Genomic DNA, 25,069 nt, shown 5'->3' with positions numbered 1-25,069 from the left:
TTGAAATTGAATATTTGTTAAAGTCATGAGTCCATTTCCTTTAAAATCTTACTTTTTTATGGATGTTTGTAAGTGGGGTGTGTCTTTTGCTCTCTGTCCTGCTTTGTAAATGTGCAAAAAATGTTTAAAGACATTAAATACATTTACAATGTTAATAAATATTTCTGTTTTAAATAATTTAAAGTAAATCACATTTCTATTTATCATTTCATATTTCTATTTCAATCTTTCAATTCATTAAAAAATTCTGATTAAAAAAACACCTCACATTCCACATTTTTATAAGTAGCACAAAATAATAATAATAATCAGAAATGTTTCTTGATCACCTGCATATTAGCATGAGCACTGAATGACACCGAAGAAGACTGAAGTAACAGGAAAAAAATGACATTTTATACAATTATACAATTTTATACAATATTAGGCCTACTGTTTTACTGTATTTTTGATTAGTCGTGGTGAGCATAAGAGACAACTTTCAAAAACTTTTAAAAACCTTATCGATCCCAAACATTTGATCAGTGGTATATTATATATACCGGTGTGTGAATATAGGCCTTTTGTGTACATAGAAAAAGTCGTAGATCTTTGAGTTCAGCTCATGAAAAATGGGGGCAAAAACAAAAGTGTTGCGTTTATAATTTTGTTCAGTGTACAGTATATATATATAATATATATATTTAGGTGTATATAATAATAATAATAATAATAATCATTATTACTATTATTCGCTTATATAATTTAAAAAGTATGTCATTGGAAACCATGTTTCAGATTTGATTTGACTGGATAGTTGAAATATCATTATTGTTAGTTTTCCAAGGAGCAACAAAAAGCCTTGTGAATAGAAATAATATTTATGAGTAGAGCTGTGCGATTCTGGTTAAATTGAAAATCAATTTTTTTTTTTTTTCAAACAGATATCACAATTCTCCCACGATTCTCAACAGACAACTAAACAAAATAACATAAATTTACAAAATAATTTACTGACAAAATGTTAATTGCTGCAGTCTATTTAAAATCTTTAATTAATCGGAATGAATTATTTTAGAAAACGGTTTGAATGAATGATTCAATGACTCACTCATAAAGTCTTCACTTGTTTCATTATGTAACATTGTGTGATTTTGGGGTGTCCCAGACGAAAGATGACCAAACGTGGCAATTTCTGTGGTTGTGGCTCCTCCGTCGTACAGTGAGAGAGGTTCAGAGACGGCTGTTGTCACTCTCTTGCGACCAAAGATAGCCTGCGATCATTTTCTGACAGTATTGGAAATTTAGCATGATCATCTCACAGTGTGTTTGCTGCTACGACCTAGGCTATGACCTACTGTACGTCTACTGACTAGCCAATACAAATGCAACATGAAATGGTTTAATGATCAACGGGACATGGCGCTAAAACTTAAAACTACTTACCTCATGCTCAGTTTGCAAAATTATAATGATCTTATAGGATCATGATCTTATGGGATTGTCAAAATCTTGCAGTCTGTAGCAGGCATTACTGGATGAATCAGCGTTTTTGAATGAAAAGACCCTATTTTTTTTTATTTTTTTTATGTATGTATTAGGAGTTTATACTATTTTACAGCACTTAGGCTACTATTTAATTCTGTATTTATATTATTATTTATATTATTTTTCAGGAATGATTTAGTTGTTTAATTGTATACATTTTATTGATATATTGTCCTAACCAACCCATTGGTAACCTCTTGGAATATATAACCTAATTTGTTTCTATATATGAGGACCTATATTCTGGTTTTAAATTCAGTTTTCTTGGAAAGAAAGACTATTTTCTGTGTGAGATGCCGCAGCGTGGCGCTTCACGTCTGATGTGTGACCCCATTTAACAAAGTACAGTAAACAGTAAAACAATTGTGCTAAGCGCTACTAATTAGCCTAGTGTGTTTATTAGTATGTTAATAATTTAAAATTATTTGAAAACAAATACCTCCAGAAGTACAATGAACTCTTTTTTCCCAGCTAAATAATAACTGGAGAGTGCTGACACCGAAAACATCGCACTTTCAAGTTTAAAATGGCTGCGCCCACTCCTAAGTTAAAAATAAGGTGGAAAGATAAAAAAAAAAAAAAACTTTTATGTGGTTCTAGTCTATTCTGTTTGTTTAAAAGTTTTAATCAGGTCTCCTCTTTTTGAAGTAGCATTGGCTAGGTGGCGCTGTCACAAATAACTAGGGTCATAGAAATGCCTTGAAACTGCAGCCTCCGGTTTTGCTGGATTCTTAGTATTTATATGAAGTGCCAAGTTACTTTCAAAAAGTAATTTGCTCTACTTTGATCGCTATCGTAGACATCTGTTTATTTCCAAACCATAGGCTAAACTTTTATCCTAGTATCACAGAAATAACGAAACTGCGTGGTTTCTGAAGCTGTTTCATATATAGGCTACTGTATACTGTATGATAACTGCTCTCTCTGTCTCAGCGGCAGCGCCAACGCAGATTTGAATGTTGTTAAAGGTTTAATAGACACAGGCGAATCGTTGTCATTTAGGAATGAGATCGCTTGTGTGTTTGAATCGAGATCGCAATCTTTTGCAACTCTAGTTATGAGTGTTAAATAAACGCTTTAGAAATTTGGCATTGAAACTTTAATTATGTAGATTATCAAACTGTAGCCAATCAGCAAACAAGAAGCATTTATATACATTTTTCCAAAAGAAAACAAGAACAAGAAAAAAAGCATATTGTGTTATATTGTGTCTTAATGCTAAACGCAGAAGTTGTTTTCACTGGTAGTTCGGCAGCTGCACTACAGAAACACTGAAGTAAAAATCATTGTGTGCTTCTCAATACTCAAATTGATGCTTCATTTCTCAATTCTCCAGCGGCAGTCATCTTTGTTGTAAACGAATTCAACCCAAGCGCTCTTTGGTGACGTGGATGATTATGTTACTGTTGATCATCTGTCCATCATTGTATAAAGCCCTGACAATTTGATTGGTCCGAACAGCTCTGGTTCGAGCATAGTTGCTCCACAACGGATCAAGTCCAGACCGAACTTCCCGACCTCAAATGTTGTGGGCGGGGCTAAGTTCGGCTTGCATCCAGGCTAATGATGTAGTGTATGAGAGACTGATTTAGCAGTCATAAATGTATACATTTATGTATACATTACATAGATGTATGTGTATTACATTTTACACAATTCATTTCATTTGCATAAATTTAATTGAAAATAGCCTAGTTGTCATAAGTCATCTTGTGTATAATCTGCTTTTATTTGCTTATTTAAAACATGGGAACATTAATAAAATGAAACCAATGACACATTGTTTGCATCATTGTCCTAAAAGATGTCGACAACATTTGATATTGAGCAATTCTCATGTTCTTTAACCTCATGTTAAACGACTGAATTTTAACCTCATTTAGGCATATCTGCAGTAGACGAATGTCCCCAGCCATGGCCTTGCAGTTGCTAATTATGTTAATAATATGGCAAATGCTAGTGGGCCACTGCAAGTTCCTTATAGGGGAGCAGGAAGGATTGGTCAGATGGTGGTAATTTTAGGTGGCAACACCAAGGGTACCAAAGTCCCTTTAAAGCAAGAGAGTTCACTCGGCGGCCATAATTGTAACATCCCCAGACAGCTGTTTCCAGCATGCAATTACCATTCCTATTTATCTTCTTGAGAAAGACAAAATCAACATAACTGTTTCTCAACATTGTATCTCAATAACATATTTGAAATCAGGAATACAATCTTACAACAGTGGTATCATAAACTGACTTCTTCAGCTCAAATCGTGCAAAAAAAAAAAAAAAAAAAAAAAACTGTATTTCTGGCTGATCAAGCTATTTAAAAAAAAAAGCTTATTGTTCTAGACGAAAGGCCCTATTTACGAAAGGCCCCGATTTGATCTGTTAGCTATCTGTCACCAGAACTGTACAATGCATACAAAAATAACTTGCTGTTGATCAGCACTGATTGCTGATGCTGACTGGGGTGTTCACACCACATCTTTATTACGGAATAAATAAAAACCTCCCACCATGGCGAGCTCACGTTTTTCAGGTGCAGGCAGAGTGTCTCACTTTTGTCTGCCGTCTCCTTTGACAAGATGTTGTTTCACAGTGAAACCTGCACACTGCGTTGTCGTCTTTTTTCCATTAAGTGACGGGTGATGAAATACCACCACCTACTATGTTGCAGTGTCAACCAGATTACTATTACTGCTGATATACATTTTTTGTATGTTTTGCATTTCTTTCTGTAGTCGCATCCACTATACTGCGGAGATGACGAGTCAGCATCATCAACTTTCTCTTTGCTGCTGACACTGATTCAGGAAACACTAGGTCATTAATAAATTATTACAATGTTTAGACAGTCTCCTTTCTGTTTTTTTCCCGACACACTCATAAGCATTACTTTTGTGGCAAGATTTATGTGTGCGCTTAAGCCCTTAATTTACTATATTTTAAAGGCTCATTATTATGGTTTAGTATTTCTCTGTAATGTACAACAGATTAGCAATGTTATATATAATATTATTTCTTCTTTGCTGCTTAAATGAACAACTACTAGTCGATAGAGCTGCATAATTCAGGATAAATTGAGAATCAAATTATTTATTTTTTTTGTTTAAAATAGAGATCACAATACTCCCACAATTCTGAATAGACAACTGAACAAAACAACATAATTTAGATTCTGACGAAATGTTATTTGCTGCAGTCTATTTAAAAATATATTGAGTTAATTTGACCTTTTTTTATATTATCATATATCATTAATTATATATATATATATATATATATATATATATATATATAATTAATGATTCATTGACTCACTCATAAAGACTTCACTTGTTTCATTCATTACTGGATGAATCAGTGTTTTTGAAGGAATCTCTTAAATGAATGATTCAGTGGCAAATACATTTTATTAACAGTCACTTGTCACCAACTACGGGTGTAACGATGTAAACGAAGCATCAAGTTACTTTCAAAAGGTAATTTACTCTATTTTGATCGCTACTGTAGACATCATTGTTTATATCTGAACTATAAACTTTTATTCCAGTACTTTTGTGATAATTTGAACTATTTGTAACAGAGAAATAATTATACTGTGTGGTTGAAAAGACTGTTTCTGAAGCCGTTTCATACCTGTACATGACAACTGCTCTCTCTGAGTCAACGGCAACGGCAACGCTGTGTTTCACTGTGATCGTACTTGTCAAATGTTTAATAGACATAGCAATAAAATTGTAATTTTGTCATTTAGGAATAAGATTGTGTGGGTGTTTGAATCGTGTTTGAATAATTGAAAAATATTCAGTCGGGGGCATCCTAAAACTTACTCAAGATCTGAAACAGGCAAAAAAAAAACAAGACCAACCTCATTCTTAAACCTCTATACTTTCTCTGTTCATTAAATCTCCACTTTCTCTCTTTTTACAGCTCTTTATGTCCGTTCAATCCATCTATCCCTTTCCCATTGAAAAGGTCATGAAAGCTCCCTCATCCTGGTCCCACTGACCCCTCACGACCCTCTGACCTTCGACGTGTGTTCCTGTCATCTTCAACCCACTCCTGCTATGCAGCCATGAGCTCTGCGCTATGGAGCCAGGAGAAGCCTCCTGGCAGTTTCCGGGACGACTGGCGGTTCTACATTGTGGTGAAGGAGTGCACCGTGGAAAAGCCGGGTCAAAAGACTCAACGCATCCCACGCGGCAGCCTTGGTCAGGCCTGCCAGGAACGTAACAGCCTTGGTCGCACAATCCCTCCCAGCAAGGGTAAGCGCAGCCTACGCATCCTGGACCAGACCAATGTGGTGGTGAGCGTGGATGAACGGGACGTGATGGAGCTGGAGGAGAAGCTGGCGGAGCTGCTGTTCCCCATCACCAACTGCGAAGAGCGTTACAGTCTTCTGTGCAACAGAGCGCGCCTGGACAGGGCCCATGACATCAACTGTGGATCAAAAGTCCGAGTGCAGCTGAGGTCCGGGGACGAGCCCCTTCCAGGCGTGGTCCGCTTTAAAGGAGCTCTGCTGCCTGACCGGGCGCTGAGCGGGATCTGGTTTGGTGTTGAATTACTGGTGAGCAATGCTGTTTGTCTTGTTTGCGTTGTTTGTCTGGTTTTGGGTTCACCCAGCCCTTGAGCGTGTGATCATTACAGGACAAAGCTGCATTTGTCTCCAGGGCTCAGCTGGAAGATTTGAACGAGCATAACTATAGCCTGTAGGCTGTTGTGTGGGTGAAGGCCAGACTCAAACATCACACATCAACAATAACCTTTGTTCATATGGCAAATTTGTGACGTTATTTATGTGAGTTCTTATGACTGGATTGGTGTATGCAATGTCTTTTTATCCTCTGAAAACCTTTCTGTCTTTCAGGAGGAGGGCCGGGGTCAAGGTTTCACAGAGGGCTCTTATCAGGGTCAGCAGCTGTTTCGTTGTGAAGATGAATGCGGTGTCTTCGTTGCACTGGATAAACTTGAGCTCTGGGAAGATGAGGAGCTGGATGTGGAACGTGTGACGCTAGAGGATAATGACCCGGAAGTGGAAGGCGAAGTACCACCACTGGAAATCAACTCTCGAGTGTTGGTGCAGACACGGGACGGCCCGGAACGGGGCACTGTTATCTTCTGTGACTTACTGCCTGGCAACGAGAGTCTTGGATACTACGTTGGTGTTGATATGGTAAATTAATTAGACTGTTCAGATGGTGAATAATTGTTCTTAGCTGCAAAGTTACAATTTAATATTAGCATTTGCATTAAGATATGTATTTTTTCAGGTAGGCCAGATATTTTAGAAGGTGCTTTTTACATGAAGTTTATTATTATTATTATTAAAATAGAATACAAGGAATACAAATTCTGGCTTATGCAGTGCATTTTGTCTGATAACCGATAAATTATATTTTATTTTGTCTAAATAAAGTTTAGTGTTGGTAATAAAACAAATTCTGCAAGAAATAATACTTTTATTCAGCAAGGACACATTCAATTGATGAAAAGTGACTGTAAACACATTTTTAATGTTACAAAAGATTTCTATTTCAAATTAATGCTGTTTTTTTTGCTGCCGTCAGAGTGGAGGGATGGATTGAAGGAGAAATGTAGAGACAGCTCAGTTTGCTCTGTGTGACCATCATAATGGCGTACTGCCAAATGCTCACACAAGACACAACCAACACACGCCATTCCACTGTTCTCCTCTTTTCACCCTTTGTTTCTCTCTCTTCTGTTAAACTCTTACTGCTCTTTCAGTAGAGCTCAGCTGGACTTGCTATCACTGAGATCTAAATGATGTGAATAGCATTTAGGTTTTGAGGAGTTTTATTACTTTTAGTTTGCTACTGGTCTTTAATAATAGATTGAATAGATTAGATTTGATATGTTTGGCTTTATTTGGTCGAGTAGATACATAAAATAGTATCAAGGAAAGGGCTATACGTTAGAAATATAAATTAAAACAAAAAACAGTGGAGATCTGGCATGTGAAGGGTGTGGGTTTAGAGTCCAGATACATCAGTCATTCTGATGATAGTGTAGGTTGTGTAGTGTAGCCATTAGAGAATTACAGCTCTCAGTTAGTGAAATGGGTCCTGTCTGGGTCAGAACAGGAACGCAGTTGAAGATAGAGACAGGCCAACTTTTGTTTGGAAAGGGTTTATTTTGAGGTGGAAATTACAGTGTTGTAGATGTGAATGCTTATGAGATGATCTAGGTCAGGTGCAGTAATAGGGTGCTGTACCTCTCGCCCTCAGGACAATCCCATTGGAGACTGGGATGGGATCATCGACGGTAAACAGCTGTGTAATTTTGCTAGTCTTGAACACACCCGTCTCGTCCCGATCTGTGATGTGATGCCAGGTAAGGGTTCTCACTTCATAGTTATACTTCTGTATTGGATTTTATTCTGGCTTTTAGTGTGGTTACTTACTGCTAGAAACCTGGTTTTAGTTGTACTATTCTTTTCTAGATTGAGTTTGAGCACCTCAGATGCAAAGTTTTACAAAAAAGTACTTGGATGTTACAAAAGAATGTAAAAATCATAGGACAAGAAAGTTTTTATAAAATATCAAATGAATTTAAAACAAAAAAAGAGTCATTACATTTATTTAAAAATGTATAGTTTATTAAATTGCTTTTCTATTGAGTTATTGTTTATAGATATAGATATTTCATTGTGTGTTTTAGACTTCAAGTCAGGGTGTAGGCTAAATATTTGCTGTCAGAAAGCGTGTGTGTGTGTGTGTGTGTGTGTGTGTGTGTGTGTGTGTGTGTGTGTGTGTGTGTGTGTGTGTGTGTGTGAGTCATGTTAACTCGCAGGAAACAGAAGCTCTTTTGTCTAAAGGTCTTGTTTTTGTGAGTGGAGTGTGTGGAGCTCTCTTTGTTCTCTCTATTTAATGATTTGTTTGTTTGTGTGCATGTTCATGTGTGTGGGCAAGATGTCTTGGTTGTTAATGTCTTAAAGCTACCACTCTTCCTTATTCAATCTGTGAAACTAAAGGGATATTTAACACAATTACTCAGGGTATACCCTGCTGCTCTATGTGTGATACTGTATCCGATTTATATACAGTGCGTGCATAATTATTATGATCATATTTTTTTCAAGCACATTTTACCAATTCAAAACCACATTAATCTTAATAACTACTATACATTTTTGCCTTATATTCAGGTGTGCATAATTATTAAGCAGGTTTCCTTTTCAGTAAAAATGGGCCAAAAAAGAGATTTAACTAAAAGTCAAAAATTATTAAATGCTCATGAGAAGAATGCAATACCAATGCAATAGTAGAAATTGCTAAATTAAGGCGTAACCAATGGGCAGAAAAAAGCTCATTGGTTTAGCAGGGTCATACAAAAACAGACCAAAAAGAAAATACACGTTACCTGCAAAAAACAAAACAAAAAATGAAGGTGAAGAATTAGATGTGAAACCATCAGGAACCCTTTAGTCTCCAGTTGCCAACGGCAACCTACCTGGAGTCTCCAGAAGTACAATTTGTCAGGATCTCAGAGACTTTGCTATGGTAAAGAATCCTGAAATATGTCCCACACTTAATAAGAATCACAAGCTGAAGTGATGTGAAATATCTTTTTCAATTATATATCACTTATAAATGATTAAATACAAAATGAATAGTAGTTATTAAGATTGATGTGGTTTGGAATTGGTAAAATGTGCTTGGGTAAAAAAATATGATCAGAATATCAACTTCGCAATATCAACAATATCAACTTGCGCTGTATGTGGACATTTTTGGAATCAAATCGAAAGTTCAGATTATTGCATTAGTACGGTAATGTTATTGGATAAATCCAACAACTTAAAAAAAAAAATTTATTCAAGTGAGAAAAATATCTCCTTTGTCCCATGTAAAGAAGAGAATCTTATAGATTTTGAATGACATGATTAAATGTTGATAGAATATGTGAGCAGTTTGTGTGTCTTTATTTGCTTACAGAATACTCCATGCAGGATCAGAGGCTGACCAAAGTCTTTGCCTGCAGGGGCAGCAGCGACAAACCTGGCAACCAGAGCAAACCAAAGAGCAAAGGTAATTATCCTGTTATATCTGTATGTAGTCTGTATGTTTTTACAACATACAATTTTTAGATGCTAATTAATTTTTTCAATTCGAGACCACATCAAAGACTAATACTAGCATAGCCAAAGTATAAAAAGATCTTAAGTAATTATTGAATATAAGTTATTCAGTCAAGGGCTGTGAGTGATTTTCTCTTTTTCATTTGTTGTTTGATTAAAATAAAGGCATAGACAGCAGCAAGCTAATATCACTTTAAGATCTAATGCACGGATCATATATATTATTGATATTCAATGCGATTTTCTCCCAACTGTTTACATTCGCTCAGTTTTTTGTGTGAATGCTCTTCAAGATGGAGATTTTGACATATTTTTGTGAGTATTTGACCATTTAGTCATGAGCCCAAATGACTAGCAAGGACTGACTAGGCAAGATTTCACTGGTTGCGTGCAATCAGAAAAACTGCCTACATCTTGCCCTTTCCACAGGTCTCCTTTAAAAAATAAACTAGACACTCACCACTGCCGTGTCCCATGTGAAATGGCCTTTAAGCCCAAAGAATACTTTACCTGTCCTCATCCCGCTCTGTCTCAGAGCATGCACACAGGAAGGCGCCTGTCAGACACTATACTGTATATTGTGATGCTATAGTATGCATTTATTATGCTTAATCCATTTTGGTGAAATTAGACAATTTTTTATATACTGTTTTTAGAATTGTGTAGTGCAATTTCTGTTGGATTCTTCTTCATAGGTATCACTAGTATTGACAGTGCTATTATATTAGGGATACCTGACATAAAGATCATACGCCTGTTGTTAAAATTGTTGGATTTTATTTACTTAATATGATGAAAGTCTGTGGTTTGGAAAACTACTTGTTTGAAAGAAATGTTAACAAAAAAAGAAAGCAGGAAACAGTCATTCTTTGGTACTGATGGACATCCTTTAAAGTGGTCATGACATGAGAAATCAAATTTGCCTCAGAGCTTAAAACATCCTCCTCATTATAAACAAAGCATTTATTTTATCAAGCTCCAAAAACGACTCTGTTTGATATTGCGGGATCTGTGACATCACAAAAATACATTTGCATATGACTACCTCCAGAGCAAGACATTGATGAATAGTTATACTTTATTGCACCATAGCCCACCCGCTTTCGTTCATTGCATTTGCCGACACTAGATGCGATCATCACGTCACATCAAAAGCAAATAGAACCCATTATAATCACTGACGCTGTCTACACTGGGTACAGTATACAGATGCGCATTCAGTTTCTGACAAACTCCACGCACTTGAGTCTGTCGCCAACAGGACAAATGTAAGAATTAAATCATTTTCACTTTGGTCGTGTCCAGTTTAAACAGCACGTTTACATTTCTGTACAGACTTCAGAAGGATCCCTGAATCGGAAACAAGTGGATGGTTTATTTTAATTGCGTACCGGATCGCATCGGAGGATTATATGTTTGTTCGGAGCATTTTGATTTGTAAACGAGGCACACTGTAATGGAGAGTTTTTAAAGAAACTTTTGTTGAAAGATGTATTGGATCTGACAGCAGCTGCATCACAAACCACAAGTAAATGATTTCATAATGCTATGTCTGTAAATGACATAATATTGATAATGTTTTCAAAACACTTACTTGCTTGCATTATCGAGTGGGCATTCATACTGTTTCCTATGCAATGACGTTAGACTATCATAACAATGGGCGTTTACTGACAAGCCTTAAAGGAGCCGCCTCTAAAAAACAGGATAATTTCAGACAGCGGGTCAGAATGAAAGTTTTAAATAATGATTTCTCTGCATATATATTTGTTTGTTTTTTTGTGCAAAAAACTTTGTAAACATTATAAGTAAACCTAAAGAAACATATTAAAATAATTGTAAAAAATCCATGTCATGACCTCTTTAAGGTAATGGTGTATTTGAGTTTTTTTTTTTATCCCTCTCTAGAACCATTCTCTATTATCTTAACATGAACTGGATATGACATAATAAGCTTTGCTGAACACTGCATGACTCGCTTTGGAGTCTCACTCACTCACTCACTCACTACTCACTCACTAATTTCTGCAAGAATACACACAAATGTCTCAGAGTTGTTATGGTGACATGACATCCATGTACAAATCTTAGATTTTGCTTAATTCCACATGTAGAAACACATATTCCCCCCTTTTCTTGCATTCTCTCTCTCTCTCTCTCTCTCTCTCTCTCTCTCTCTTTCATACACACGCACTATTTACTGTCTATCTTCCTATCGTGACTCTTATTCAGGGTTAGGCCTGCAGCCTGGCAGCAGGAGCAAGTCTGAGTTTTATTATACACTAAATGGCAGCTCGGTCGATCACCCTGCCCAGTCCAAAGCCAAAAGCACATGGTACATAGATGAAGGTAATCAATAATCAATACAAATGGAAGACTGCGGAACTCTAATGATAAACATCTTAACAGCAAGGTGCCGTCCTTCAGATATCTAGCCTAAAATTAGAGCTTACTTTGCTTTAAGTTCCTTTAATAATCTTGTCATGAATAAGTCATCACATGTTAATCAATGCCTTTGAATACATCAGCTGTGATTTTAAAAGCAACTTGCTGCTGAGATCTTTTATTGGGAGTCTGGTTCACTGTGACGTGAGTGGCATGCAACCTCATAGCATGACATCATTGATCAGAAAATTAACATCTCAGGTGTTTTTTCTGAATGTTCTGTACTACAGACATTTGTGCTTGCATTTCATATTCAGTTTTCAACTAAATTTAGCTATAAGGCAATACAAAATTAATTAATTAAAAAAAGTTAAATTTAAATTAAGTATTTATTTTTTTTTATTATTTTTTTTTATTATTTTTTTTTGTAAACTGCATTAATTTGTTAGTTGCCGCATATATGGCATATTTAGTATTTGTGACTAGTTTAATTTTTTGTATGATTTGTGAAAGCCTTTTATTTTTGGTATTGCTGGTACAATCAAACCATATCTCCACTCCACTGTGATTGTATGTTTGTGTATATGTATTTGGCGTTGAACATATTGGGGCACTGTATTCCTTATAACATTGCTTTCATCTGTGTAACTATTTCATATTTCATGTCACACTATACTAACATGCACTATTGAAGGACGTTGCAGGGGCGGCTTGTTATTGGTTATGGGTCTTATGTTGTGTTTGTGGCCTGTGCTGCTTTTGTTCTCCTTCACCAGGCTGTCTGTTCACCACAATTCTTATGCTTGATTCCTGCAACGCATAACAATGTTTACCAATATCTTCATATTTTATGTGTTAGTATGTGCTTCAGTGAGGAGAAAATAACCAGCACTGATCAGCTCTGAGAGGACATCATATTTTGGCTAAGCTGTGGTTTAGTATACACTACATTACTGTTCAAAAGTTTGGGTCAGTAAGATTTAAAAAAAAATGAAATTCATCCTTTTATTCTTCATCCTTTTATTCATAATTTTAAAGTATACATTACCTGATCAAAAGACGGATCATGTGACTGAAGATTGGAGTAATGATACTGAAAATTCAGCTTTGCCATCACAGATTTTTTTTAAATATATTAAAATAGAAAACAATTGAATTCTATTATTAATATTAATATTTCTCAATATTACTAGTTACTATTACTGTTACTATACTGTATTTTTTCAAATAAATGCATTTTAGTGAGCATAAGAAACTTATTACAAAAATATTACCAACCTTATTTATTAATCTTTCCAACCTTAAAGGGGTCCTATTATGCTTTTTCACTTCATTTTTTTCCAACTTTAGTTGTGTGTAATGTTGCTGTTTGAGCATAAAAAAGATCTGCAAGTTTACAAAGCTCAAAGTCCACTCCAAAGGGAGATATTTTATTTTACAGAATCCCCTTTTCAAGAACTACAACGAATGACTCGTTTGGACTACAACGCGATTTTTCCGGATCTTATGAAGTCACAATGTTACTCATTTAAACAATCCGCGCCCACGGAATATGTATCTGGTTGAGCTGCATTAGAGAAGACAGTGTTGTCGCTATGCCAAAGAGACGCTGGTTTTTCCGCAACGTTCCTAAAGGCGGGCATACACTGTGCAAGTTCGGACCTTTGGGAGGTTGGGAGATATTGCACACGTTACGAGTCAGTTAAAGAGAGAGAGAGAGAGAAAGTGTGTGTGTGTGTGTGTGTATGCATACGCTGTATGGTTGCAGCCACTGAGCTATAGCCTAATAAAATTAATCAATTTAGCCTATATGACGTGGTTATGTATGATTTGGCAAAAGGGGACAGCCTGTAGAGAGCCCGAGTGAAAAAAAACTCGCCTGTGAGGTCGCACGACAGCAAAAATCGCACCGGCTTAAGGCTGACGAACTTAGAGTGCTTAGTTTATTTTAAACACTGTTCCTGAAAATGATAACCTCAGCGTTTATCTGTGCGCTGCACATTTTATGGAGAATAGCTTGTTTTCTGTTGCTTTTGTAAGATGGTTCACCGCTCCTTAGGAAAATTAACCATGGTTTTGTGATCGATTACTGTTTGTATTACCTTAGTTTTCCGACAAATATCACAATTAAATGGTGGATAATATCATATCTATAATGTATAATCAAATTACAAAAAAATAAAACATACCACTCTGAAATGTCTTGGTAAATCCGTGCTTGCAAAGTCTGTGTATGAAATCCGTTCTGCACGATCCTCTTGTTCGTTAACATTGTCAGGATCTGAATCGGGCTTGAATTGGTATGAAATAACCTTAATATTTACACTAGAGAAGAACTCGCTGTTATGGAGAGACGGGACATTTCCAGAACACACGCTAAGCACTTCTAATCACAATACACTGGGCCAGCTAACCAATCACAGCACATTTCATATTTCCGAAGGAGGGGCTTTATCGAAATCGGCGTGTTCGAGCCAGACCAGGGAGAGAGGCTGCAATAATGTAAAATATGTGAAAAATAATGCGTTTTTTAAACAATCAAGCATGAAAACATATTCTAAATCAACTAAATCAAGACTTCGTAAAAGGGCATAATATGACCCCTTTAAACTTTTGAACGGCAATGTATTCATGCAAATTTCCTTAATGACAGATAACTCTTTCATTTAAGCCATTTGAACCATTTATTATAATTTCATAACATTAGCTGTGAATGTCATCTGATGGTTTAAATTGATTGATCAGTTCCTGGTCCTTCACACTGATGCATTGTCTGGTTATTATGACCTCTTGGTACAGGCTCTCATTTCTTTGGCTTTGTTTCTTGATAGTCGGTGAGGACCCGGCCAAATCCCTGACGGACATGCCCCCTGACTTCAACCCAAGCTCGTCCCCCTCTCGAGCTCCACTCACAAACCCTTCGCTGCCCATTGATAACAAGTTCCACTCCCTGCCCTTCAGCTTGAGCCGCAAAGTTGGCCCCAATGGGAGCATGAGCCACGGCCCCCTCTCCCTGTCTGCTGGCTCAGTGATGGGAGAGCAGCAGGAGGTCCTGCCACCTGCTACCACGCCTGTCCAGAGGCCTCCATCACCACCACAAGGCCAGCCAGGGTTAGAGGTCGGGTCAATGGTGGAGGTCAAAGAGAACCCACCGCTGTGTGGGGTCATCCGTTGGGTTGGTCTACCTCCAGGACTACAAGAGCCACTAGCTGGTCTAGAGCTGGTCAGTAGATTCATGCGTGTTTGCTGTACTGTAACATTAGTATGAAGTGAACATAAAAACGCTAGCATTGAAACATTTTGGGTCAGTATGAATTTTTTTTTCTTTTAATATTTTGCAAGGATGCATTAAATTTGAAATCGAAATCTGTTTTCAACATTGATAATAAAAAGAAATCTTTCTTCTGCAGCAAATCAGCATATTAGAATGATATGGCTGCTGACAATTCAGCCATCACAGGAATAAATAACAATAAATTATCATTTTTAAATATATTAAAATATAAAAGTTATTTTAAATTGTAATAATGTTTCACAATATTATCGTTTTCATTGTATTTTTGATCAAATGAATGGAGTCTTGGTGAGCTTAAGAGACTTATTTCCAAAAGATAAAAAATTCTTACCAATCCCAAATTGTTGAAAGGTAGTGTATATTAGTGTATATACATTTGCTATATTATAAACTGTTTGTTTCTTATGTGTGTGTTTAGGAGGAGGAGTGTGTGGGCTGCACTGATGGCACATTTAAAGGGATTCGTTATTTCACGTGTCCACCAAAGAAAGCTCTGTTTGTAAAACTGAAGTGTTGCAGGCCAGACTCACGATTCCCTTCCTTACATCATTCACCCAACCCCATAGAACGATGCAACTCCATAGGTAATAAACACACTTCAAGTTTCAAAGATGAGTCAGTGCATACGGTTATTAAGCCTACAGTATTGTTTACTGTAACATTGAATCATTTAGCAGACTCTTTTATCCAAAGCAATATCCAACAATAGGGCAACAATATGTAAGTGCTGTGACTAATCCTAGTTAGTCTATCACAGTACATGTAGCAAGTTTTTTTTTAACAAATAAAAAATAAATAGATGTTCAGAATAGTATAGTAAGTGTTAATAGTTATTGGTGAAGTATTGACGAAATAGATGATGGTCTTCATTGATGATGGACACATCTTTAGCCGTTTTTTGAAAGTGGCTAAATACTCAGCAGCTCAGGTTGAGTTAGGCAGGTCATTCCACCAGCAGGGAACACTCCAGGTAAAGATCAGTGAAAGTGATTTTGTGCCTCTTTGGGTTGCCACCACAAGACACCCTTTACTTGCAGAACGCAAGCTTCTGGAGGGCATATAAGTTTGAAGTGGTGAGATTAGGTATGGGGTGCAGAGCCAGTGGTCGTTCTATAGGCAAATGACAGCGCCTTGAATTTGATGTTAGTGGCTATAGGCAACCTGTACAAATTGATGAGGAGAGGTGTGACGTACAGTACACTCTCTTCGGCTTGTTAAAGATCACTCTTGCTGCAGCATTCTGGATCAGTTGCAGAGGTTTGACAGTGCATGCTGGAAGGCCTGCTAAGAGAGCATTACATTAGCCCCGTCTGGATCGAACAAGAGCTTGGACAAGGAGTTGTGTCGCATGCTCCGATAGGAAGGGCCTGATCTAGAGCAGATATTGCAGTTACATTAACATATTAAAGGCCCAGGTATTCTTCTTTTTCCACATTCCGCTCTGTCTAGTACATTATTGAGAGCGCAAGCCCTTAAAAGTATACTCTATTGACCCTGAACATGGTTAGGCGTATTTGGTGCGTGCACACTACCTTTGTGTTTGAGCGCTAAAATTATTTGCTGATGATGAAAATTACATTACGAAGACTTTGCGGGCTGGAGCCGAATGCAGTCAAGGGAAATATACTTTTGGCTTAACAGTGAATGAACCAGCATTCCAGAGGGTTTTAAAAGCAGTATTCTTGTTAAAGGAATGTTTATTTTTTATCTGTACAGTTCTTTTGTGCAAATATTTTTCAAAGTGGATGAACTTACCGGTTATGTGTTACAGACGTGTGGGTGAAGTTTGCATTGCAGTTTACAGTGGTTTACTGATAGGTGTATATCACATCCTTTTCTAGTATCAGTTTGAAAACAGTTTGAAAAAAACTTTGCACAGATAAGAGTAGGAAGAGTAGCACTTTTTTTTTGTTAACATGTACAATAAAACTGTTTTGTGACTATACTCTGAAAATAGCATGGTTTTATATTGTATATTTTGTTACCTGAAAGTTGAAGTTGACTTTTTGTGGTATATGTAGTAATTAACTTTATGCCACAAATGCTGTCAGTAGAGCTTAACATGTTTTGATGTTCAGAACCCATTTTTTTAAATCTCAGAGCATTGAAGCTCATATTGTACTTGATTGATGTGACTCATCAGTATGTTTTGCTGCAGCTTTTGGGGGTTATCTGAGTGAAGTGGTTAATGAGAACACTCCTCCTCGTACGGAGAATGACGGTTTGGAGGTGATGGTGGGGAAGAAGAAAGGAATTCAAGGACATTATAACTCCTGCTATCTGGACTCTACGCTGTTCTGGTAAACACACACGCACACAGACAGACAGACAGACAGACATGTTGGTAGTCCAATGAGGACATTCATAACATTTATGGTGTAATGGTTTTTATACTGAGCTAATGACATTTCCTGGCCCCTAACCCTAAACCTACCCTAAAAAACGTAATGCATTTTTACGTTTTTAATAAATAATTATTTAGAATGTTTATTTAGCTTTTTGAATTTCAAGGACATCGGCATGTGCTTATAATGTAGGGGCTGTGGCCTGAAACCTGAATACACACTATAATATAAGGATGGTCCTCATAATGTAGGTCAAATCAGTACACTACACACACACACACATAAGTGTTTAATATCTCTGTTTCTCCATGATATCTACACAGAGACTTAAAAGTATATTACTTTACGCATTACATATTACATTTGTTTGACATGCAATGCATAGAAGATGCTTAACAGATTATAAACTAATATTTAATGTTACATTTATAAGTATTTCTCTGTCTCTCTCTGTATGTCAGTTTATTCTCTTTTAGTTCTGTGTTGGATACAGTACTCTTAAGGCCGAGATCCAAGACTGATGTAGAATATTACAAAGAGACTCAAGAGTTACTGCGCACAGAAATAGTCAACCCACTACGAATGTGAGTGAAACACAGTTTATTACCACACATTATTTGGCTGCTTCATCTCTATTAGCCAATATAATATTGTGCATCTAAATATTCATCCAAATTCTCTTTTACCTATTCTCTGTGACATAATCTTTTATTAATCTGTGTTCATGTGTTCTAATTATTTTTTAGACATGGCTACGTGTGCGCCACTAAAATAATGAAACTTAGGAGGATATTGGAGAAAGTGGAGGCGGCGTCAGGATTCACTTCAGAAGAGAAGGGTGAGAAAAGTCTCATGTTTCATGTCACTGTAGAAGAAATGTATTGATACTGCCCTCTGTAGGCGCAAACAGAAAATGATTTTCTCAAAAAATTACAGTGTTTTATTCAGCAGTTGATTTATTTTCATTTTGAGCATCTGCAATATTGAGGAACAACACAAATAGAGAATTAATTATTAGAGGTTTATCCACATGATTTTTTACAGGAAATGTTGATACTACATTGTACTGTTTGGAAAACAGTACTCTATACTTACCCTGGAAATCCAGAGTTCTCGCGAGAGCACAAGTTGAATTTGCTCAGCGAGTTACTCTGGTGTCGAGTAATGATGCTCATTAAATATGCCCTTGTATCCGAGCTGCACCAATCACATCGGGTTATCTGATATAGGCGGGCCAGAGGCGAGCTAAACGGATGACGACAGCACTGTGACGTCGAAGTCATTAGTAAACATTGCAAGATGGCTATGGATGAACACCAGTTGTTTGAAACGGCTTTGGTCGCTTCAATGAACGAGTTAGACTTGGCTTTTTATCTAAAAGAGGAACAGAAGACGGCGCTCGAATCGTTCCTTTGCAAGAATGCGACCGGATACGGCAAGAGTCTAATCTACCAGTTAGCTCCGCTGATAGCTAAGCATATGGGGCTTGTTGTGATTGGTCGTAGTGTTATCCAGATTTTCAAATGCATGCTTGGTGCCGCCCCTCGAGCTGGCCGATTTTTATTAGTCGATGCCAGACCATTAATCTTTCAGATTTAGGTCTGGATTTCCAAGCTAACTCTATACTACGAAATATGAAGAAATAATGTTTTCAGTTACACAATACGACTGCAAAACTATATCAGAGATCTTGTTCTTAGTTGTTAAAACATAAAACATACTATAGTATCCCCTCAAAAACTGTTATTATTATACCAAGTGGTTTGGGAATGGATTTTTCCCATTTACTTTTATTTTGAGTACATCCTGCTGTTTTTGGGAACATTGTGCTGCCATACTGAAACACAGGTGGCACAGTTATGTCTATCACACACAGCCCTGTTATGACACACAGAACATTACATTCTTTGCACAAGCAGAGTAAAAAAAACGTTACAGATAAAGTCATTAATTTTAAGGATGCTAATTTTGTTTTGTTTTCAAAACCTAGTTGTTCATCAAAACACACATGATCTATAGCACCAAAAATGTATTAAATGCTAAATATTTGTTTTACTGCATGTTTAAATTATGTGGGACCTCAATGGGATATATATTAAACACCTAAAAAAAACACATTTATTTTATTAAGGTCTGCGTATTAACTACAAATAATTAATAGATTCATTGTTTTAAGTTATTTCACATTTTGATTTGTATGGTGTGAATTGAAATAAGTTATTCTCTCTGTTCAGATCCTGAGGAGTTCCTCAACATCCTGTTTCATCACATCCTGAGAGTCGACCCTCTTCTCAAACTTCGGTGCGCCTCTCACACACCCTTCAACTCCATGCTAGAATCAGCATATTTGGGAAGTCAACAAAGCTAGTATTAAAAAGTGGTGTTTCTATCTTTTATCTTATCTTTTGCAGGTCTGCAGGGCAGAAGGTTCAGGACTGTTACTTCTATCAAATCTTTATGGACAAGAAAGATAAAGTTATGGTGCCAACCAGCCAGCAACTTCTGGAGTGGTCCTTCATCAACAGTGATCTCAAATTTGCAGAGGTATGTACACAAGGCATGCTCTGTATCATTGATAGCCATATACAGTCAAATCAAAAATGATTCAGACACCAGATATAATTTCTGATATTTTTTTACTAGCGGGTGCAGGATACTATAGTTCATTTATGTAAGTGAGGATAGCAAAATAAAGTAAACTGTGACATATTATACCCAAAAATTCTTCATACAGTGGACTACCAGTAAAATGTATACAAATTTGGGACCAAATATTATTCAGACACTTTGACCTGACCATGTTTTGCTTAAGTGTTTTTCTTTAATTGCTAATGCGACCTTTTGACACCACAGACTGAACACAATTAAGCATTGCTTGGTAATTGGTTGACCTAAATTGGTATTATTTAATTGTGTACTCAAATTCAACAGATGACAGTTGACAGCTATTCAACCTAATTCATTTGTGAGACAGTCTAACAGAAGGATGGCCAAAACCAGTGAAACATCAACTGATTTGTCATATTTTATTACCATTTTCGAAACTATAGCGAATAAAATGTGATAATGTGAGAAATGTTGAAGGTGTCTGAATAAATTTTGGTTTGACTGTAGTTAGTGGAGAGGCCACTTTTACTTCCATATTTTATTGTTCTTTATAATATCTTAATAAAAATCTTTTACATTTTTTTATAAACTCACTTAAAAGGTTTGAGGTCAGTAAAATGTTTTTGAAAGAACTTTCTTATGCTCACAAAGGATGCATTTATTGGATCAAAAATACAGTAAAAACAATAATATTTTGAAAGTTTTCTATGTGAGTATATTTTAAAGTGTATTTTTTTCCTGTGATGGTAAAGCGGTGTCTTCCAGTCTTCAGTGTCACATGATCCTTTAGAAATCAATCCAGTATGCTGATTTGATGCAAACTAATTCTTATTATTATCAGATTTGAACCATGTCATATTTTTAGGATTCTTTGATAAATAGAAAGTAAAAAAAAAAAAAAACAGCATTTATTTAAAAAATATAAATCTTTTGTTACATTATTTATGTCTTTATTGTTAATCAATTTTGGACCTTGTTAAATAAAATGATAATTTAAAAAAAAAAAAATCTTACTGACCCCAAAATTTCGAATGGCAGAGTAATTGTTAAATCAATTTGAGGTACTATTTCTGAACTTTTACATTTATACTGCACATTATATGACTACTACTACTATTATTATTTTATAAATTCAATGTTGAATTTCTCCAAATAAGCACATAGAACAATCACAAAATTAATAGAGAAAGATGCATTCAGAGGATAATTTACACATCCAAATATTGTTGCTTAGGACAAATGAAGGGGGCTGTCATGTTCTTGTCTGTTTGTTTCTGTCCAGGCCCCTTCTTGCCTTATAATTCAGATGCCTCGCTTTGGGAAGGACTTTAAGATGTTTAATAAGATCTTCCCTTCTTTGGAGCTTGACATCACAGATCTATTAGATGACAGTGAGTCAGTTCAATAACTGCAGTTATTTGAATAAAATTCCACATACCAAAGTAATGAATCTGTGTTTGAGATAAAGAACTCATTTTATAGTAATGTATCATTCTAGCTGTGCTCTGTGTTTTCAGTGTTTAAAGGAAAACGATATAACAAATGTTTTTGTCAGCCCCTAGAGAATGTCGAATCTGTGGTTGTTTGGCTCTTTACGAGTGCAGAGAGTGCTACGAAGATTGTGACATCACACCAGGAAAGATAAAGCAGTTCTGTGAAAAGTGCAATACACAGGTAGGACACACACCCGGACATATGCACATTTAAGCACAAAGGTGCTCTTCTAGCGCTCATCTTGTCTGCAATACCTTTGATATCCACTAGATGGAGGCTTTTCCAAATAAATCATTGTTCAAACGCATTTACCTAAGTTCAGACAACTATAACAGTTCCTTACAGTGGTTGAATATAGATTAATGTGCATATATGTGTGTACCTGTTTTTTCCGAATATTTGACACTGAATATGTGTTCACTTCCTGGACCTTTAGGTACATCTGCACCCACGGCGTAAGTCTCATCGGTATGTTAAGTTATCTGTCCCAAAAGAGCTGCAGGAGTCAGTGTGGAGGCAGGGATCTTACCCTCACCAGCAGATGGAGCTGTTTGCCGTGCTCTGCATTGAGACAAGCCACTATGTCGCCTTTGTCAAATACGGATCCGCAGACTCGGCCTGGCTGTTCTTCGATAGTATGGCTGACCGCGACGGTACAGAGGACTTATAAACCTTTTTTGTGTTATTTTTTTTTTATTGAACTTTCACTCATTTTTGAGTCACAATAATAAATTGATGCACCATTCTTAGCTTTTATTGAATTTACTGTCGCTAACTCTTTTTTGTTTGTTTTTTTTCTAACTCATTTTCTCTGTTTTTGGTGGCAGGTGGTCAGAACGGGTTTAACATCCCACAGGTGTCCCCGTGCCCAGAAGTAGGGGCCTACCTGAAGATGACCCCAGAGGAACTCCACGCGCTGGACCCCAAGAACATCCAGGGCTATGCACGCAGACTTCTCTGTGACGCCTATATGTGCATGTACCAGAGTCCTACCATGAGCCTCTATAAATAGAGAGGGAGAAATAAAGACGGACGGAAAGGTAGGAAAGAAAATGGCCGAGAAGGAGAGATTATGGAACGAGGGAACAAAGGGGCTGTGGTGAAGAGAGAATGAGGAAGAAAAAAAGAAGAAAAGTGCCCAGGAAGACGCACTCAAGATTGAATATCCCATGTCCAGTTGCCTCATCCTCTCTTCTGCATCTCTGTAAATACCGCAGGGTAAATACGGCCATATGAGCGAAGGCGAGATCAAGAGAATGAAGGAAAAAGCCTATTTGCACTGTGTGAGAGCGTATGTGTTTGTGTGTTTGTTGAAGTGTTGTTGTTTTCTCTGATTTGTGCCGTCTTTGACTGAGCTCAAGCTCTTGAGTGTTCGGAGTGGCGTTTTTGCTACATGGAGAGAATCCACAATCTTTCCAGCCCTTTCCAGCATATCGCAGACACTCACTCACCTGATGGCTTAACATTCTCCTCCTCCCGCCAGAACTGACCCCTTCAAACGGCAACATACTGTACCCTGTAAATAAAGCCTTGGATGAAGGACCAAAACGAGATGTCTCCCTTCCGTCTGAATGCTTCCACTCATCAACGACCCATTTTAATGCACTGCAGCATCCAGCATTAATCATAGTTCAGACGGACTGTGTGTGGTCCCTGTTTTTTGCCTTTATATTTTGCTGTGAAGTCTTTGTCAGGTGTGTTCACATACATAAAGCCCTCGACTGCCATGCACTGGTCCGACGAATGAGGTGATTAAGCACACACATTTTTTTTTTGACATGAAGAATAATATAATTGAGCTTTTTCTTGTTGAATTGGGAGTTATTTCATTTTTATTATAATTATTTTTTTTATAAATATAGATATTATGTTGTTTTTTTAAATATCAAAAAATAATAGCAGCTCCCCAGGCCATGCTCTCGAAGTGGTAAAAATATCAGTACGTTACTTGTACAGATACAAGTCAATTTTTGCAAGTATTATGATAACATTATGATATTCAAAAAGTTATAGTTTTGCAGTCAAGGACAAGAAGCTGATTCAAGTTCCTGTTTGTAAATGCCATGCTCTGGTTTGAGTGTTCACTGCTGAGGTTGAACGGGCAAGAGCTGTCTCATGCTATACTGCAGCACTGTTGGCAAATTTGCAGTAACACTGTTCATCGAAATACTGGTTTGATGTACCATGCACACTTTACCTATGGGTTACTGGATTGTTTACACAGCCTGGTTATAACTGAAGAGCTATGAAAAGAAACATGCACTGGGATTGTTTTTTAATCTCTGCTAATGTAACCGTACACTATGGGAGAGATTCTCCGTGAGCGGCTGTAATGGGAGAAAGGATGACGACTGGTGTACTTGTAAAATGAAGCCAGGTGGACTTTATTATCTCTGTGCTGTTCACCTAAATGTTAACTAAATTAAAACGCCATTTTGAAAACAGCTCTTTGTGGTAATGGCTGCACTGCTTTTGATTTGCTCATTTGGGATTATGTCTGGTAAAAAGTTTTTTTTTTTTTTTTTTAAATAGAAGTGAAGACAAGCAAGAAGAAGGAGTGCAGTTTGTGTGTGTATGTGAAGTGGATATTTACCTTGAAAAGTTGACAGATGTGCCACCAAGCTGTGAGAATCTCTGTCTTCGCATGTCACCGAGATGCGTGCAGCATTTGTGCTTTGATGCCAACAGTGTTTTCATCTGCCACGTGTGTGAAAGTGTGTTTGTAGACTGTCTTCTGCAGGCAGGCGGGAGAGGTGTGTTTGGATGTCCATTGCCTTCAGTGTTGTCATAAGTCTGCGAGTGTTTGTGTGGGGATTTGTCTACTGCCAGCGGTGCTGCTGCTTTCACCTGTCACCTCTGTGGATCTCATTAACATGGTGTCACGGCCGGGGCATGATGTGGTCTCGAAAGCAAACACACCAATGCTGGACAGATGGGGCTGATGTGTAGTGAAGGCTCAGCAACTGGAGACACACACACACACACCACATTGAGTCCCCGCCCCTGATGACCTCGTATGGTCATGGCCATTACATGTTCAGTTGTACCAGTAGATGTAGCCATATACATTTCTGGGTTATTTGAATGTGCCCTTGTTATGGTGTAATTACACAAATAAGTACTGAGTAATTAATTAACAGCGTGTGCTTACTAGGCCTATAGGTTAAAAGGTTGGTTTAGTGTTAGTTGCTAGTAATTATCGATAATTTACTCTTGTTACAATAGTAATGTAACGTGTAACAAGGACACATTAAAATAAAGTGTTTTTCGTCAACTGTGCATTTGGAAACTCAGAATTAAGTCTGTTGGAGTTTTATAAATGGTTTC

The 25,069-nt window shown here is 37.0% G+C and overlaps 1 protein-coding gene across 2 annotated transcripts in view; it reads left to right on the top strand.

Moving 5' to 3' along the window:
* The window catches only part of cyld (cylindromatosis (turban tumor syndrome)), a 28,521-nt gene extending 4,253 nt beyond the window's left edge, over nucleotides 1–24,268 (top strand). The window contains exons 2-17 of one of the 2 annotated variants that reach the window (XM_084406087.1): nucleotides 5,449–6,085; nucleotides 6,386–6,691; nucleotides 7,764–7,869; nucleotides 9,474–9,566; nucleotides 11,849–11,965; nucleotides 14,833–15,224; nucleotides 15,715–15,880; nucleotides 17,455–17,596; nucleotides 18,103–18,225; nucleotides 18,388–18,479; nucleotides 19,876–19,942; nucleotides 20,053–20,185; nucleotides 21,531–21,639; nucleotides 21,804–21,922; nucleotides 22,179–22,395; nucleotides 22,570–24,268. In XM_084406087.1, the coding sequence (XP_084262213.1) occupies nucleotides 5,594–6,085; nucleotides 6,386–6,691; nucleotides 7,764–7,869; nucleotides 9,474–9,566; nucleotides 11,849–11,965; nucleotides 14,833–15,224; nucleotides 15,715–15,880; nucleotides 17,455–17,596; nucleotides 18,103–18,225; nucleotides 18,388–18,479; nucleotides 19,876–19,942; nucleotides 20,053–20,185; nucleotides 21,531–21,639; nucleotides 21,804–21,922; nucleotides 22,179–22,395; nucleotides 22,570–22,754 (2,859 nt within the window). In that variant the 5' untranslated portion in view covers nucleotides 5,449–5,593 and the 3' untranslated portion in view covers nucleotides 22,755–24,268. The remainder of the gene's footprint in view (nucleotides 1–5,448; nucleotides 6,086–6,385; nucleotides 6,692–7,763; nucleotides 7,870–9,473; nucleotides 9,567–11,848; nucleotides 11,966–14,832; nucleotides 15,225–15,714; nucleotides 15,881–17,454; nucleotides 17,597–18,102; nucleotides 18,226–18,387; nucleotides 18,480–19,875; nucleotides 19,943–20,052; nucleotides 20,186–21,530; nucleotides 21,640–21,803; nucleotides 21,923–22,178; nucleotides 22,396–22,569) is intronic. The other variant, XM_084406088.1, reaches the window with a different exon arrangement.
* Nucleotides 24,269–25,069: the final 801 nt, after the last annotated feature.

This window comes from Rutilus rutilus (genome assembly GCF_951802725.1).
Source record: "Rutilus rutilus genome assembly, chromosome: 3".
NCBI classification, from domain to species: domain Eukaryota; kingdom Metazoa; phylum Chordata; class Actinopteri; order Cypriniformes; family Leuciscidae; genus Rutilus; species Rutilus rutilus.
This window is presented reverse-complemented; position numbering and strand designations above follow the sequence as displayed.